A 17,674-nucleotide genomic window follows, 5' to 3' on the forward strand; every position below is an offset into this window, starting at 1 on the left:
CAATCCCTATTTTAATATAACTTGACAACATTTTAGGACAGCCACAGTAAAGAGTTTGGATAATTGCTTTGGGACTTGTACAGCTAGTAGGCTGCCAGTTGGATATCTCCAGTCGAGTGATCAGTTTAGAATGCATTTGTCTGGGTGAATGCTGCTCTAATATACCTTCAAAGTCATTTCTGCTCTCAGTGAATTTATAGCTTAACTAGTGCAGAAAAAAGCCATAAGAGAAAAGAAATAATGGGTTGGGATGTTTGCACCACAACATCATTAGAGAGAAAGACGTAAAGCATAAACTTTAAAATGAGTACAAAGCATAAATTCAGCTAGTTCTTATTCAATATATGGTTATTGCTATTGTCAACTGATAATTTGCTTACGTAAATAAGTATCCTAGTTGAAATGACAGAGGTTTCAAATCAAGTTAAAAACAGCTCCTTTTCAGTGCAGCCATTCAATTCTCTTCGTCTTTGCTTTACTGCAAGTTGTATTTATGTCATTCAACAATTACTCAACTTATTAATTTCTAATAATGCAATTGTTTTGGGTCAAAATGAGTCTTTAGGCATACATATGAATTTGAAATCAAAATAGGTGTGCTTGTAAATATGCTTCATCTAACAGTTGTAATACTTGTATTACGCTTTACAGATCTTAAAACTTTAAATCTCTCTGTCCATACTTTTGATTCCTACTTTTGCTTCCATTTTTCATACATTATGAAAATTAAAGATGTGCCAGAAAATGAAATAATTTTGACACCTTTTTTACAGTTTAGCATCTTTTTTTAGTCTCAGATGTAGAATACTGGATCAGTTTGTCAGATTTAAATAGAATGCGCATACAACACCATCAAAATTATTGAAATGCTACACTATTTTAGTTTTCCCCATGAGGGAATACGTTGTAAATTACCAGATTTTATAATGATTTTTTAAGGAAATATGCACACCCAATGTTTTCAGCAATTTCAGTCACTTTCTCTCATTTGCTATTGGTAGGCATGAGGGACTTGTTGGGATATATCCACATCCATCAAACTGTTTAATGATACAGAACAGAGAAGGGATGACCTGGTATCCTATTTTCATCTTTATTCTGCTGTTGAAAGAGTTAAAACTAGATCATCCAAAGGTTTTGAGAATGTCCACGCTAATTAACTGTTTCCATGTGGCTCTTGAAAGTTCTATGCCTTTTGACTTATTGATTGATCCCTTATACATTAAAGAAAAACTGAACTGAGGGTTGCTGACCTGTAAGCTGTATTGAATAGTGTATGTTGCTGCTCTGATTGAGGCACAGGGACTGACTGGGAGGGTGCTGGGTGCAAATTACTCTGGAAATTACCTACAATAATGCAGATGAAGTTAAAGAGCATTCCACCCAGGACTTAGTGAGCATGGGAGTGGGGCAATACATTTGACTAGGGCAGTTATTCCCCACAACAACTAAAATCTTTGTCCAGCAGCAGTGTAAAGTTCTACAGTTACCTATTTTAAAAACAAATCAGCTTGTGATGAAATATTGGTTTCTTTTTCTCAGTAAGCAACCAAAGCTGCCTTGAAAGAGGTGATGTTCCATCCCAAGGGTTGCCATGGATACATCCAGTCACCAGCTTCCAGCTGTGCCATTCAACCCTGTCAGTGTCATTGAAGGGTAATTGGAAACAACAGGTCCCTGAGCAGAGTGGCATAATTTGCTCAAATGCCCACCCGGAGAGGGGCAAGCAAAGAAGGATGCAGTAATGCTCATTACTTGGACCTTCGTAGAACAGAACAAATATTTCCCTTGAACAATATGTGGATTTCTTTGTGATATGTGCAACCTGCTTTTACATCCCAGGAGTTCAAGGCAATATCCAACTCAACAACCTTCTGAGATAGATTTTGCAGAGAGAAGCTGGCTAAAAGATGCCTGGAATTCTGCAGCCAGGTTCAAATGTAACATCAAACTACAGTGAGCCTTATTTGTTTTTGGTTCAGCATGAGGTGCCAACAAGGTTATTAAACTAGTTAGGCACCATTACTGACTATTCAGCAAATATACGTTACCGGCAATATGTAAAAAGCTGGCATTCATTAGAATGCCTAGGAAATATGTGGTGTTTTTAGACAAAGTATGAAATATCTGTGTTATTTTAATATGCTATATACTTTCTCTAGGCATTATATATACTGCTCAAAAAAATAAAGGGAACACAAGATAAGATATCCTACTATTAAATACAGTACACTGTGTTGTTTAAGTGTTCCCTTTATTTTTTTTGAGCAGTATATAATATATTGGTGGTGGTTTGTTATCCAAGCTTGCTGTTTGGCTTCTGAACAGTTCATCACCAGGGTAGGTAATATCTTCAGTTGAACTTTGGGTGAAGAAGCTCGGAGAACAAACCATCAACAACATCTGCCACCCGAGCTATAAATATTTCCCATATTTTCCATCATCTCTAATTGTATATAATATCTAGGCATTATGCAGAATGACAAGAACTATTACGCAAAGTAGATAACCTTAACCCTTTATTTAAAGCAATTGACAATGAAAGAAGAAATGCAAAATTGAGTCAGAGAGAGAGAGAGAGAGAGAGAGAGAGAGAGACAGACAGACAGACAGACTAGTACTGACCTATTGATGCAACAAGGAAGGCTAGAATGGCATTTTAGTGTGATGTCCCATTTTTGGCATTTTATAGATTTCCTAGGCATTTTATAAAAAACCTAATTTCATACATTGACAGTAATATGTACATTCCCAGCCTATACATTATACCTAGTCTCTATAGAAAGATCAATTCATAAAGGTGCAAAGCAAAAACAGCTATAAAAAGTAAGAAGATAAATGAAGACTTGGCCAAGCCATTCATGAGACTGATTCTTATTTGCTTCCCAAACAGGGTCTAGGTCAACTTGCCATGGCCAATTCACCACGGCCAACTTGCCACAGCCAACTTGCCGCGGCCAACTCACTACAGCCAACTCACCACAGGACAACTTGCGTGGGACAAATGTTACATAATATCAAAGAAATAATGGAATAGAATCACTAAATAAAGGATACAAAAGGAGGGACCAAAGTGAAACGTGAATGGCAAAAATTAAAACAATTTTTTAAATTATTTTAAATAATTAAATAACATTGTTGAATTGTCCCAAGGCAAGTTATCCCATGGTGAGTTGTCCATGGCGAATTGGCAGAGGTGAGTTGACTGCAGCAAGTTGGCCATGGTGAGTTCTCCCATTCCATCCCAAACATAACTGAAACAAACACGGTAGCAGTTTTATATTTATCCCACAGACAGATCCACATATTACACAGGTCTTTTGAAACTATCCTTAGTATAACACATGACACTGCTAGGAGTCATGAGGTGCTGTCATCTGGGAACACCCAGGACAAAGTAGCCTATGATATCTGCTTCTATGTCAACAAGAATACATTCTGTATACACTGTCTTGAAATAACCAAATCCTAGAATTGCAAATCTGATCAGATGTTCTATTTTTTAGTTCTGGAATGTTTTGGGGTTGACAAATCAATGTTCCATTTAAAAATGTGCAAAGTATGTACAAAGCACATTGCAAATTAATATTGCATGTTCACTTGTTCATGTACTAGGAAAAGATGGTGCCATTTCTTAAAGTTTCTTAAAGAATTATTTTTAAAAAGCCACATTTGAAAAGATGAATCAAATTATTGTTGACACAGCTGGCTTTTGAAATATAGATGCCAAAAGGAAAGCAAATTTCAGTAGGCCTTATGTTATAGTAATGTTTCAGCAACTCTCTATCCAAAAGTATTTAGTTCAGCAATAAAAATTCAGGTAGTTAACATTATTACAGGATCAGGAAGACAAATACATTTAAAGAATCCTCCTTGCACTTGGAAAATAACAAACCAAATATAACTGACAAATTTTATGTGCACATGGAAACAGCATGTGTAAATAGGGTAACAGAAAAGTATGTGTCAAGAAACTTGTTCCTTAATCTGCATGGACAATGGCAGCATCTCTGCTCAGATTTTGTTCACATTTAAAAGCCCTGCCCTTAATACCACAGTCACTTCTGATTCTAGTGGCAAGGCTTGTCCCCCAAATCACCTTTCTCTTGAGGGAAAACAAGGAGACACTGCAGCTTTCAGACATTTGAAGGAAATATGATTGTAAAGTGAGGAGCCAAGGATCTAGCCAGTTCATTTAATGACCATTTAAAGTTACAACAGCACTGAAAAAAGTGACTTAAGACTGTTTTTCACACTGGCAACCATTGCAGCATCCCCTTAATTATGAGATCAAGATTCAAATGCTTAGCAACTGACTCATATTTATAACGGTCACCGTGTCCCGGGGTTATGTGATCACCTTTTGTGATCTTCTGACAAGCAAAGACAATGGGGAAGCTAGATTCACTTAACAACCCTGTTACTAACAACTACAATGATTAACAACTATGGCACAAAAGGTCATCAAATGGGGCAAACCCCACTTCTCGCTTAGCAACATAAATTTTGGACTCAATTGTGCTTAAAAATTGAGGATTACCTGTACTGTTTCTAGTTACAATAGGTTCAGCTATCTTGTTATAATATGGAAATAAAAAGAGCTATCTATGAAGATTTTAGCTGTCATTCCACAGCTTACGAATCCTAGATAGAGGGTAGATGGTCCATCCAAAGAAGTAAGAAAGAGAAGAAATAGAAAACTCTGGATAAAAATGGTGGGGAAGGAGGGAGATCTGATTGTTGAAGTTTCATATTTATATACCGCCCCGAGTCCTTCGGGAGAGGAGCGGTATATAAATCCAAATAATAAATAAATAAATATTTAGTCTGTTGTCTCAGTTCTTAGAAATTGAAATTAAATACTTCGTAAAGGTAAGGAATCTTTACCCAAAAGATATACTGATACTAGGTTCCAGACCCAAGTGTGAATTCTAAGAGAAGGGCTAACAATCAGGGTGAAGAAAGTTTATGGAGCACTTTCACTACCATCCACCAATAGCTTCCCTACTGCAAACTTTGTCTGAGTCCAAAAACTAAGTGGAAAACTGAATTAGAGCCAGGAAAGCTCTATTTCTTTACCTGAAGCAACCAGCCAAAACCATAGATACCAGACCAATAAAGCGTATTCATTGTAGGCAATATTTGTCTCAAGTTCATTCCTTACATGTACTTTGACAATAAAGGTTTATTTATTATTATACATGGGAAATGTCACGGGGCAGGTAGTCAATGAATCCCAAGACATAATCTGTCCCACTTTGTGTGCTCAACTTGTTGTCGAGAGCGCTGTAACTGTAGTTGTGCGGAAAGGGTGTTGCTGTGTGGGTATGACAGGGAGCTAAAATTATCAGTGTCTTTTTCTTTCTGATGAAGTAACCAGTGCAAGAACTAATTATCTGTGCCCCTTCTAAAGCTAGTTCTCTCTCCCTCTGATCAGATTCTCAGCATCACTCAACGTAGTGATTTATGCCAAGAAGAAGATTTGCTGTTAAGAGATGCGCATTAAGATATTGTAACTCGAGAGGGTTTATGCAATCTATAAGGCTTTGGCGTATTTGGAAATGTTTTATATAACCTAATTCGTTTCTCCCAGAAGCTACATTATCTATTGTTTATTTATACCAGAAATGGAAACCAAGGAAGAAATGATATTTTAGTGATATTTTCTCCTTGTGATTCGCTCACATATTTATACGCAGTAATGTCACACACTGTACTCATCTGAATCTATCCAAATGTTAATTTTCCAACTGTGCTGTGCAGCTCATGACAACCACCTGCTCAAAAGTCACCTCTTTCCCTTAATAAGCTCAATAGAAGTTAAAGGAAAGGGGGGGAAATGATAATAAGTGTGATTGTTTGTATCTCTGTGCTGAATGTAATGAGTTCTGGTATAGCTGACAGTCTAATTGCAGCCTACTGCTAGGAATGAAAAATGCAAGTTTGCACCAGTTAGTATGAATAATACTTCCCAGAATGCTGCTTGAGATGACTCCCTCATAATGGCTGAATGCTTCAATAGATTTTAGAAAAGCGATGTTCTGCAATGATAGGCAGGCAGTTGGAATAAAATTCTTCATCCTTTAACTCTCAGAGCATTTATATGCTTTTCATCAAGTTGGGTTGTTGTTGTTTTTTTTTAAAAAAAATACATCACTGGGCACAGCAAGCTGTTATCTTTAAATTTCACTTCTTCCACATCTATACACCCATGGATATGCAGATCTGTATGTCTGTATATGTGTGTGTCTGTGTGTGTGAGTGTGTGTGTGTGTGTGTGCATGTATATATGTGTATATATGCTGGCCACTCCATAAATTATTCTGTTCACCGAGATATCCAAGAGACTGCGGTTGCTCATGATTGGTAGAAGTAGTGAGCATAGCCAATCACAGCTGATTCCTTTTTCCTCCTTCAGGCTGCTCCAGACAGTCTGAAATTTCCAGAGAAACCTTTCTGGAGGCACAAGGCCTTTCAAGAAGTAGTTGTTACAAAGATCAAATTCCATCCCTTATTTCCAGAATGAGAGCCCTGAGAAGGGCTATGCTGCTAGGCCATATGGTTGGTCAATTAATCCAAGGAACATATTAGTGCATAAATCCATAACATTTGAACTGAGCAAATAACTTGTCATAACCACCACCATTAACACCAACTTTGTGACAGAAGAGACAGCTACATGAAGCATCCTTGATCCAGATTTCACTTGTGATTTTATCCCAGGAAAATGGATAACTCATTCAGCAGATGACATAAGGAATACAATCCCCTTTCAGCTTCCAGCTTCAAAGCAACAGATTGAGAACCATTTCTATTTTTTCAAATAGACACACTTAGAAAGGTTTTATGTGTATACAATGCTATTCTGTACTAGGTAATTGCGAGTCTAACCTTTTTTCCTGATTTCATTATACAATTATTTAAAAATGAGCTTAATTTTTTTATAATGTGAGAGGTCAGTAATATATTTCTTCATCAAGAAATACATCAGATAATACATTCTTACAGTTGTTGCTATTAAACTGGAAACATACTGCTTTTCAGAGCTCAAAATAGGCTGAATTCTTCAAAAGAAGGGTCTGCGTTAACAAAAGCTGGGACCAGTTCATATCAGTGGCCATCTTAACTACTAGGAGAAGGTAGCTTGTGCCTTTGGGGGAAATTACTTACCCAACATTTTCTGCATCTTCATCACACTCAGCTCTGTACTTGCACACTCCACATTTGGAATGTTTTCTATGAACGTCTGTTCCAGATCCTTCATACTCTAAAACAAAGCCACATCAACGGTATTATCTAATGAAGATTTCTAAAAGAGTTTAAAATATTTTTCATATTATACATGTCATACTTCTCTATAGACATAGATCAGGGGTCCCCAACCCCTGGTCCGTGGACCAATACCAGGCCGCGGCATGCCAGCAACCGGTCCGCACAAACAAGCAAAGCCCCATCCACGGGATGCAGGCAGCACACAAAACCACACACCCTCCGATCTACAGAAAAACCTCTCTCCACAGAACCAGTCCCTGTAGCCCAAAAGGTTGGGGACTTCTGACATAGATTAAATAACATTAGTCATCCTACTTCTATTACTTATTTCTCATCATTCTAACAAATTCTAGTCCCACCTTAGGCATGAAAGCCAACTTGATGGCTTTGGTCCTGTCAGTCTCTCTCAGTCCAACCCACCTGACAGTGTGCTTGTTGTGGGGAAAAGAGGAGGAGGAAGAAGTATTATGTAAGTTCGCTACCTTGAATTACTTGTAAAGTATTGAAGGCGGGATAAACAAATTCTTCAAAAAGTCCTATTCGTAATTCACTGTATGACATGTTGTATATAGTCTATGGTCCTGACAGAATCTAAATGTCTAGAACAACAATTCATAAAAACATAAAGGGCCTAAGGATGTATGGCTGTAAAAAGTTTTACTGAAGTGTATCCACCACAGCTGAAATACCTAGCCCTAGACATAATAGTGAATGTCAGGTTATTACCTTGAAATAACAGCCAATCCCCCCCTTTTTTTAGAATTATACAAATCCCATACCCTTTAACTTAGTTCCTTATGTTAGTAATAATAATATAGCACATAACTGAGCTGAAGATAAATTATTTTAAATGTCACTGGTTTCATTTGGGAGAGCTATGTGTTCAACTTCTTTCCATTAAACTGGGTGATGCACTTAAATGTACACATAACAGTATGCTTTAAACTATTGTGACACAATGGCTATAATAAAATTATATTAGACATTATCATAATATGAATAAGAATGTAAAAATGGATTACTGATCTGTTTTTCCCTATGCCATTATTCCTAAGACTTCATCAAGAAGGGGTTTTTCTGGCCTGTTTTGTTTAACTTGTTTCGTTTTTTGTTTTTTGGCTTTGTTTTGTTTAACAAGCTTGCTGAACTTGAAAACTTATGTCAGCAAACAGCAAGAAAAAATTCATGATAAATTTGCCTCTGATTCATTTCATCAGGAATTTATAATACAAACATCAGTATATGTTTGGCTTGGACTAGAAGACCTCTGAGGTCTCTCCCAGCCTTACGTTCTATGTTTAGTAGTATATAATATATGAACATAAAGTTAAAAAAATAATAATGGGAAAATCAGCGATATTTTGCGAGTTATCTGAGGCAAAGATGTGAATCCACAAAACTGTGCTTACCAATTCATAGGCAAAACTCATTTCAGCCTTGTTTATACATAGAACTGGTGGAAACAAATAGCCAACTCAAGTATTTCTCAACCTTGGCAACTTTAAGATGTCTGGACTTCAACTTCCAGACTTCTCCAGCCAGAAAGCCGGTTGGAGAAGTTGAACTCCAGGCCTCTTAAAGTTGCCCAGATTGAAAAACTTTGATCTAACTCCAAGTGATAAATGATCAACCCTATTCCTCCACCCTCACAAGCTCACATACTCTTTTTTGTTTCCTGTGAAGCTGTAGTTAATTTCAAAAATGGAATGTCTCTTGCACATAACCATAAACTTCCATTTCACTGCTGGTAGCAGTGTAAGTGGCAGACACAAATCTTACAAACAGTTGGTCTGCAACAAATATTCGATAGAGGGTATCACAGGAGAATGCAAAATATTAAAAAATATTTAATATAACTAATAATGGGCATTACCACTATTCGAATTTTAAAATAATTAAATGGCAATACTCCTGACTTTTTTTTTCAGTAATTGGCCAGCGTTCTGACAAATGAACATAACTTACCAGGAGCTGGTTAGAATACTCTGTGCTCACTTCACCCTGTATCTTCATAAATAAAATCTAGAAACTCAAGAGTGCTAACTGCTTTTAAATCTCACTGATTACATTGTCAGAACTAAAGAACGAGCCACAGAAAAAGAATTCCAAAGATCAGACAAAACCTTCAGGCACAAAGCTTTGTCAAAGGTCAACAATGTCACAGGAATGGCTGGGAAGGATGTAAATCAGTAATGCTGTAGTAAAGGAATGTTTAGCTTCAAATTCCTAGAACCTTAGGAAATAAATGCATCCTGGGATATCAAAGGAACTGAAGTGCTCTGCAGAACCTTGTCCACTGAGGAGTCCTGGCGAACTGGAAAGGGCCCAGAGGATTGGAGAAGAACAGATGTAGCTCCTCTTTTCATGAAAGGAAAAAAGAGGACCCTGGTGGGCCAGTGAACCTAACAGTAATCTCTAGAAAGATATTAGAACAGGTAATAAAATAGCCTATTTGTAATCATCTGTAAGTTAATGCTGTGACTGCTAAGACCCACCATGATTTTATCAAAAATAAATCATATGTGACAAATTTTGTTTCCCCCTCAGATAAAGTAACTCTTCTACTGGACAGGGGAAAAACTGTGTATATAATCTACCCTGGTTTCTGCAGAGTTTTTGACAAAGATTCACATGGCATTCTCATTAACAAGCTGCTGATTTGGATAACAATATAGTAAGGTGGCTCAACAGCTGGCTGGCAACTGCATCCAGAATTAATCGCATTCAGCATGAATGGCTCTATATCAAGCTAGAGAGCAGTCACATGTTCATCCTATAAGAATCAGTCTTGGAGCCAAGTTTATTAACAAGCTGGATTTAATGGATTGCATATCAATTTGTACATTATACAAAGTGGGAGGTCTAGCAAAAACCCAGGTAACTGAAAGAGAACATAGTTGATCTGAACAACTTTGAAAACTGGACTAAGAATAACAATGCATGTTGAGATTATATTTAAAGGTAAAGGTAAAGGTTCCCCCGCACATGCGTGCTAGTCGTTTCCAACTCTAGGGGCCTGTGCTCATCTCCGTTTCAAAGCTGAAGAGTCAGTGCTTGACCGAGGACGTCTCCGTGGTCATGTGGCCGGCATGACTAGACGCCAAAGGCGCACGGAACGCTGTTACCTTCCTACCATAGTGGTCCCTATTTTTCTACTTGCATTTTTTACGTGCTTTCGAACTGCTAGGTTGCCAGAAGCTGGGACGAGTAACAAGATGGGGAAAATGTGGTTGGGAAAGAAAACATCTGAGAAGAGCTTGGATGTGGCCACTGACAACAAGCTGAAAAAAAAGGATGGGACAATTTCTAAAAGAGTTAAAATAGTTGTAAGCTACATTAGAAGCACTGCACTGAAGATACATGAAATCAGTATATTCCTTTCTTTATTCAACACTTGAGTAGACAATCACAGCTCACCGTTCTGAGCATTGCCTTTATAAAAGGTTATTAATATGTTAGAGCGGTTCAAAGAATGGCCAGAAAGAAGACACAGGAATTTGAAGTAATGTCCTATGAAGATTGGCTGAAGAAAATTTGGATTTTCGGTCTGAAGAAAAGAAAGTTTAGAAGAGGCATGAAAGCCATCTTCATAAAAAGAAGCTATAGGTAAGATGATAAAGAACTGTTTTCTATGCCCACAGACACTACTAGGATGAGGAATAAAAAGCATAAGTTGCAGCTACCTAGATTTCATTTAAAATTTTATATAGATTTCATTTAAAATTTTATATATATGTGTGTGTGTAGATAGATAGATAGATAGATAGATAGATAGATAGATAGATAGATAGATAGATAGATAGATAGATAGATAGATAGATAGATATGTATATATATGTATATGTATATGTATATGTATATGTATATGTATATGTAAACTCTCTAACTAAAATGTCTGGACAGTAGCAGAGCATTTGAACTATGAAGGTTCTCCATCGCTAGTTGGGACAAGACAGACATTTCTCATGGATAATCTAATTAGTTTTCCTGCACATTGTAGAGTTGCATTAGATTATTCCAATGGTCCTTTCCAACTCTACAACTGTGATTGACTGAAACAATCGGATGCTTCAGTATTTATTATTAATAAATATTATACTTTGCTCTTGTGTCTATGTGTGTGTGTGTTCAGTCATTCATTTATTTATTCTAGTATAGCATGAGATATAAAAAAAACAGTAATTCCCCCTGGGTGGGGATTAGTAAGTGAATTATGTTGAATAGCAATGGCAAAATCTGAACGGAAGCTTTTCGGTTTTAATCCAAACTTTCAAGACTTATGCTATATCAATTCTTAGTAGATTGTACAACATTTCACTTGAGAGGATCATAATATTCTATTTCTAATTAGAAAATCACTTCAAAATGTACCTTTTCAAATGTTTAAAATGTCTAAAACTTCTATGTTTCACTATACTGTATATATTCATAGAAATATGTAAATCTAATCTTTTAATAATTGTTTTGTAAAGTGTGACAGATGGCAGTCAGCTGTATAGGACATGATGTTTATCAATTTATTAATCAGTCAAAGCAATCTGCCACAGCCTCTCTACAATACTTCCGTGACTGGATTTTAGAAATAAGGAATCCAAAACAAATTATCCAATAGAAGAGAATACATGTAGCTCAGGGTTGAACTGTGCAGCTCTTGGCACTCTCTGAATGTGGTTGTGTTCTTGCAAATGTTTCATTACCCAACTAGGTAACATTACCAGCGCTAGCAAGTGTGGGATTTACTCCCTGTTTATATACAGTAGCTTGCCCTACTAGTATTGATGGGGGCATGGGATAGTAGTTCCTCAATGAGAGTATGCTGCTTGATTGTCAGGTGTTTCCTTGCTTATCTGAATATAGGCTGCTAGAGTAATGTGTTCTGATCTTTTTGTTTCCTTCTTAGCTTTTTAATTGTCTGTTTAGAATGTTGTTTAAATGTTGTTTATTTCCATGTGTCTACTGATGGCTGATCTGTCCATGCGTTATGAGATTAAGGAGTTTTCATCATATCTTCTGACTGCTAGTTGGTGTTCAGGGATACGCACTACTAGTCTTCTGTTTTTGGCCCTACATAGTGACTATTACAGTCTTTATACTGTAATGTTTAGATGACTCCCTGGAGTCTGGATCTTTTGGTTTACCAAGATGTTTTGAAGGCCTTTAGTTGGCTTGTGTGCTATGATGATGCAGTGCGTTTGTAACAGTCTGTTGGTTGTTTCTGAAATATTTTTGATGTATGGTAATGTTATCCTTTTCATAGCTTGCTTTGGTTATGTTGTAAAGGGTTAAGTGTCAGGTACTTTTTGATACAGATGTATGGGTATTCATTTTGTTGGAAGCTGTTGTATAAGGCTCTCCATCCATCTCCTTGGTTCTAGTTCTTTGCACAGTTTTTAAATTTTTAATTCTTTTTCTATTTATCTTTTTATGGATTATAAGCCACCTAATCACCTTGTTGGGAAAATGGGCAGCGTATAAATTTAATAAATATATAGGCTGTTTCCTTTTTCAGGATTCTGGGATACTACAGTGGGTTTGTACTCATCTAGATAATGTTCTTACAAATTGAGGGAGGTTGCATTGTTACTTTAGTAATGGAATACTTGGTTAGTGTGAGTTGTTTTTTTGATGCATTTCTAATTTGCCATTGTTTCCTTTGCTGATGGGTAGTGTGTTGTTGTTGTTGTTGTTTTCTTCTTCCCTTCTGAAGGTGTTGTTGATGGTTTCATGTGTCTTCTCTATTGTTCCTTTATTACCGGTACAACAAAGGTGTCAGCCTACACCCAGATAAACAAGGATCAACACCAGACAATCAAGCAGAAAGCAATATCCTAATCAAAGAACTATCAAGGACACACCCCTACCAAAACTGGCAGGGCAACCAGGGTATATAAATAGGCAGCAAAACCAAACTCCCTGGCACTCATGATGTCACCTAGTTGGGTAATGAAACATCTGCAAGCAAATATCCATGCTCAGACAGCATCAACGACTCCACAAAACAAATTATTTTAATAACAATTAGCATGGCTATCTGTATTGCAAGCATATCATTTCACCAGCTCGAAAGCCTAGACTGATCAATTACCATCTGTCCTCAGTTAAATCTGGGATAGTTCTTAAGTATTTAATTTAAAGTTTATTTAGGTAAATAGGCACACATAAAAAGAATCAAGAATTAAACTGCTGGCAATGAGCCCTTACTCTACTTAAGAAACACAGAATGTAGGAGTGCTGGGCCACATCCTAGATATTTGTTCCAATAATCTTAGTGGTCAGATCATGTATGTTTCTTAGCTGTCTTCTGAGAGATGGAAAAAAGACAAGATGAATGGAAAATGCATTTTGAAGGAAGCCATGCTGATATTCTTTTAGCAAAGCTGTGTTTCTGCGGGAGGCTGGTTCATATGTAATGTGTTATGCTGGTAAGCCTAAAGTGAAAGCGTACCTGGCTTTATTTGTTATTTAGCATTACCAGATCAGATTAACAGCCCTCCCTCTGTACCTAGTACCTATGATTCTAATTTTGTCTCGTCTTTGGGCTATGATTTAAGCAGGCTCATTTTGCTGTTTCACATAGCACAAAAGACCAAGAAGAATAAAGAGAATTAGGACCAGGCATCATTATACAGACAATGCTTCCCATCACCACCACTAGCAGTTTCAAAGGACTGCTAGTGAGAATAAGACTCAGGGTCAAATCTGTGGGTTTCTTCTCTCCTCCTCTTTCTACGTGGCTGGGAAAATAACTTGAGACTACTTTTATAGATTAGAATAAAGGCAGCAGAATGTAAAGTTCATTGTAAGCTTATATGAACATAATTCTTCCCCAGGATTTTTTTATTTTAATAAAAGGAAATTAAGCTCTGCTGAGATCCTTAACCCACACACCCAGGAATTGCATAAAGTTTTAAGCTTCATTTGGATATACTCAGACATCTGCATTTAGCCCTAACCAATGATTCAATGTTATAAATAACATAGGCAGAATAATTCTCTATATACAGTTCCGCCAAATCATCAAAAACTAGAATAATCAATGAACTTTTAGGCCAACCATCCTGGCACAAAAATGCTCTTCCCTCCAACATTGTTTGGAAAACTCATTTCAGCCCTTCGTAGCTTTTCAGATGTGCCAGACCGCTAACCTTGTCATTCCTAGCCAACAAGTATCTTGGCAACAGTGATGTTGTCCAACATATCCAGAAAGCTCCAGTTGAGGAAGGTTCAAAATAATTCACCTATTTTTATGGTGTTATTACTAGACTAGGTAAATTCTGAAAGCATCGCCAATAAAAGAAAAAAAGCTGACCATAAATTAAAATAATAGAAACAAAGCAAAAAGTCAGGGACACTTTGCTTTATTTTATGTAATCCAAGAAAAATACAGTGAAAAACACTCCTTCCTCATCTTCCTCCTAGATGATCTATATTGCTGTTGTCCTATGATCCATCAATTATATAGCTAGATTTGTTCAACACCTGGCTCATAAGCTGTTCATTCGGTCTGGATTCCTTTATTCAGAAAACAAAATCTATTGAGTTCACTGAGTTTTAATGTCAGAGAAGAATGTAGGGAATTGTTGACCAAATATAAGTTTGGCTTTCAAATAATTAAGGGAAAATTAGGCATTCCAAGTAACATCATATATAAAAGATACATAGTATCTTTGTCTTCAACTCCCATCACTCCAGGAAGAATGGTTGGAAAGGAACTGCAGTTGGGACATAATGCCTTAGTAATTTGGAATATTTGTCTACTATTTCACATACGTTTTTTACAACTGGCAAAGATTTTCCCTGGATTTATACAAATGTATTTTCCAACCCTACTATCTGAGAGCTATTTGAAACAGGATGCTATTTAAAATTTAATTTCTATTAAATTTCAGGCTCTCTTTGAATGCTCCAACCCCCCAAAAATATTCATCATCCAAATAGAGTATAAATTCTGTCTATAGTATTTTGAAGTTAATGCATTACCAAGTTAACTTACATCACATAGTGATTTATTACACCCATCTGAATATTGCTTCTGTCACAAGACTCTAGGTAGTCTGTAACAAGCACCAAGGCAGCAACAATATAATAAATATAAATCAAATTTCTAGTACAAACTTTCACTCAAAGGGCATATGGAAACAAAAAGACTTTGTTATCCAAATCTCTAATTCTGAAATGCTCAGCTGAACAACTCTTTGTTAGTCTTACTTCCCTCAGCCCCTCTGGCAGGTTTAGAAACTGGTTTTTTTAAAAAAACATGTGCCCATATACTGAATTTACTTATTAATAAATATATTTACTTAGTCTCTCAAATGTGCATATCTGTTGGGTTTCTTGAAGAGTTTTCTAAGCTCAGAGAACAGTAAAAACCCAACAGTTCAACCCTGAGCTATATATGTATGTATATTCTCTACTATTCAAGTCCATCTCTGACCGATATACAAAGGGCCCAAGTAAAATATGTTGACTCCTACAATTTAAACCAGAGTGCTTTAAGCAGGCACATAATTTCTCATTTAAAAATGCTCTCTTTTAGCCATTCTCTCCAAGGAAAGTGAGGGATTTTAGAAAAATGAGATTCTAGGAAATTTGTGCAAAGGAAAAGAATCTTGTACTGTTGCCAAATTGTCTACAACACTCAAACATTTCAAGCTAGATTTCAGCAATCATACAAAAGAACAGAAGGATCACTACTTACCTCCTTCTCCTGATCCAGAGCCATTATCTGGAGACAGAGACAGACATACACAAACACACAGAAAGAGAGAGAGAGAGAGACTATTATTCAGATGGCACTTTCTCCTTTTTACTGTACATTTAGAAATGTATTCTAGAGAAAATAAAGTTGCATAGTTATAGACAAAGAACTGCTCATTTTTTTCCAAACTCAGAAGTCACCTTCAATTGTAACTAGCATTATACTTTTATATATACAATGCACATTCATTTCTCTCTCTACATTGTTTAAAAAGTGTGGTGGAGGAACTGATAATGAAACTCGTCTGAGCATGATCTACCAAAAGAAGAGCAATAAGTTGTTGTAGGAGGAAAACATGTACATGTAAGGATGGAAAGTGCAGACTGTAATTAAGAATTCTTAAGGCTCACAGTATTATTCCCTTTCAGTTCTTTTACAATAATATAACTGGCTTATTAAAAAAAAACTAAATTATAGGTGGAATCTGTGTCATTGAATGTGTTATATTCTATTTGCTCATACCATTATGATTGTTTAAATTGTTTTTGCCTGATTTATAGAGATTTTTATCTATTGTTTTTGTTCTTAGCTGCCCAGAATTCATATGTAAGAAGGGCAGCCATGTAATTTTTCTAAAATATATAAAATAAAGTAAAAATGAATACATTAACAAGTTAATCTATAGGAATCCCACAGATTTTTCCCACTGTGCTCTTCCAAAAAGCAGGCACTCAACAATTAACCGTCAGCAGCTTCATACCATTTCATATCCTGCCGAGGCTACAATTCAGAGGCTTATTCAATAGCTGTAGCATCAAATGTAGAAAGGAACTGGACATATGATACTGGAGGTTGGAGCAGTTCTGACTTAGTCCAGATGAACCGGAACTGACCCTTTCCTTCCAGCAACCGAAACCTTTGCCAGAACTTTCTTCTAACCCACTCATTCCCATTTGATTAGATTTTTAGCCCCTTACAAAAATGAGTATCTGGATGTGTATGTGAGAAATTCCAGTGGAAGATTGATTCTCATGGTGAAAACTGTCAAAAAGCTGTTTTTACTTAGCTTCAACCCACGAGAGAGAAACGGGAGGGTGGGGGACATAATAGAGACAGAACAACTTCGAAATCAGTTCCCTCTTGATCAAGCCAGCAAAATACTGTGGTACCAAACCACAGGTATAATGGGAACAAGACTAATAGATACTGCAGCATGCATCCAATGGAATAATTGCAATGTCCTCAGATAAAGAACTGCTTTGTTTGTCTGTCACAGTTCAATACTCCAATACATGAGATACATATATTCTCCAAGACAGCTCTGTCGGTGGTGAACAATTTTTTTCTCCCATAACAAAAAGGAGGAGGGGAAGAAACATTAACTAGCCAACAAAATGACTGCAATTTATTTCCTGAAACTTTTATAAACCCAGCAGTGACTTAATGGAAGTTTGCCCAGATAACTGTTCTCATTTTATTTTTTCGTTCTTTCCATGTGTACCTTGATCTTTCCTCCTTTAGAATTTTTCTGCCGTTGTTAAGTAATGGCAGAAATATCTTCTAGAGATACTCTACCCTGCATTCGGTGATATTAAAATGAAAATGAGGCAGCTACTTGCAAAAAAACATGAGAGAAATATAAGTGATATATTAACCAAGTAAGAAACACACACACACACACACACACATACACACACACACACA

General features: G+C 36.6%; 1 protein-coding gene across 1 annotated transcript in view; it reads right to left on the reverse strand.

The window, feature by feature from the left end:
- Positions 1 to 17,674, reverse strand: part of TMEFF1 (transmembrane protein with EGF like and two follistatin like domains 1) — a gene marked incomplete at its 5' end in the record, with an annotated part of 109,500 nt that overhangs the window by 26,578 nt on the left and 65,248 nt on the right. Inside the window, 2 exons of the mRNA XM_083360389.1 lie at positions 7,171 to 7,267; positions 15,971 to 15,997. Of these exons, the coding sequence (XP_083216515.1) occupies positions 7,171 to 7,267; positions 15,971 to 15,997 (124 nt within the window). The remainder of the gene's footprint in view (positions 1 to 7,170; positions 7,268 to 15,970; positions 15,998 to 17,674) is intronic.

Source organism: Vipera ursinii (genome assembly GCF_947247035.1).
Source record: "Vipera ursinii genome assembly, chromosome: 3".
NCBI lineage: Eukaryota > Metazoa > Chordata > Lepidosauria > Squamata > Viperidae > Vipera > Vipera ursinii.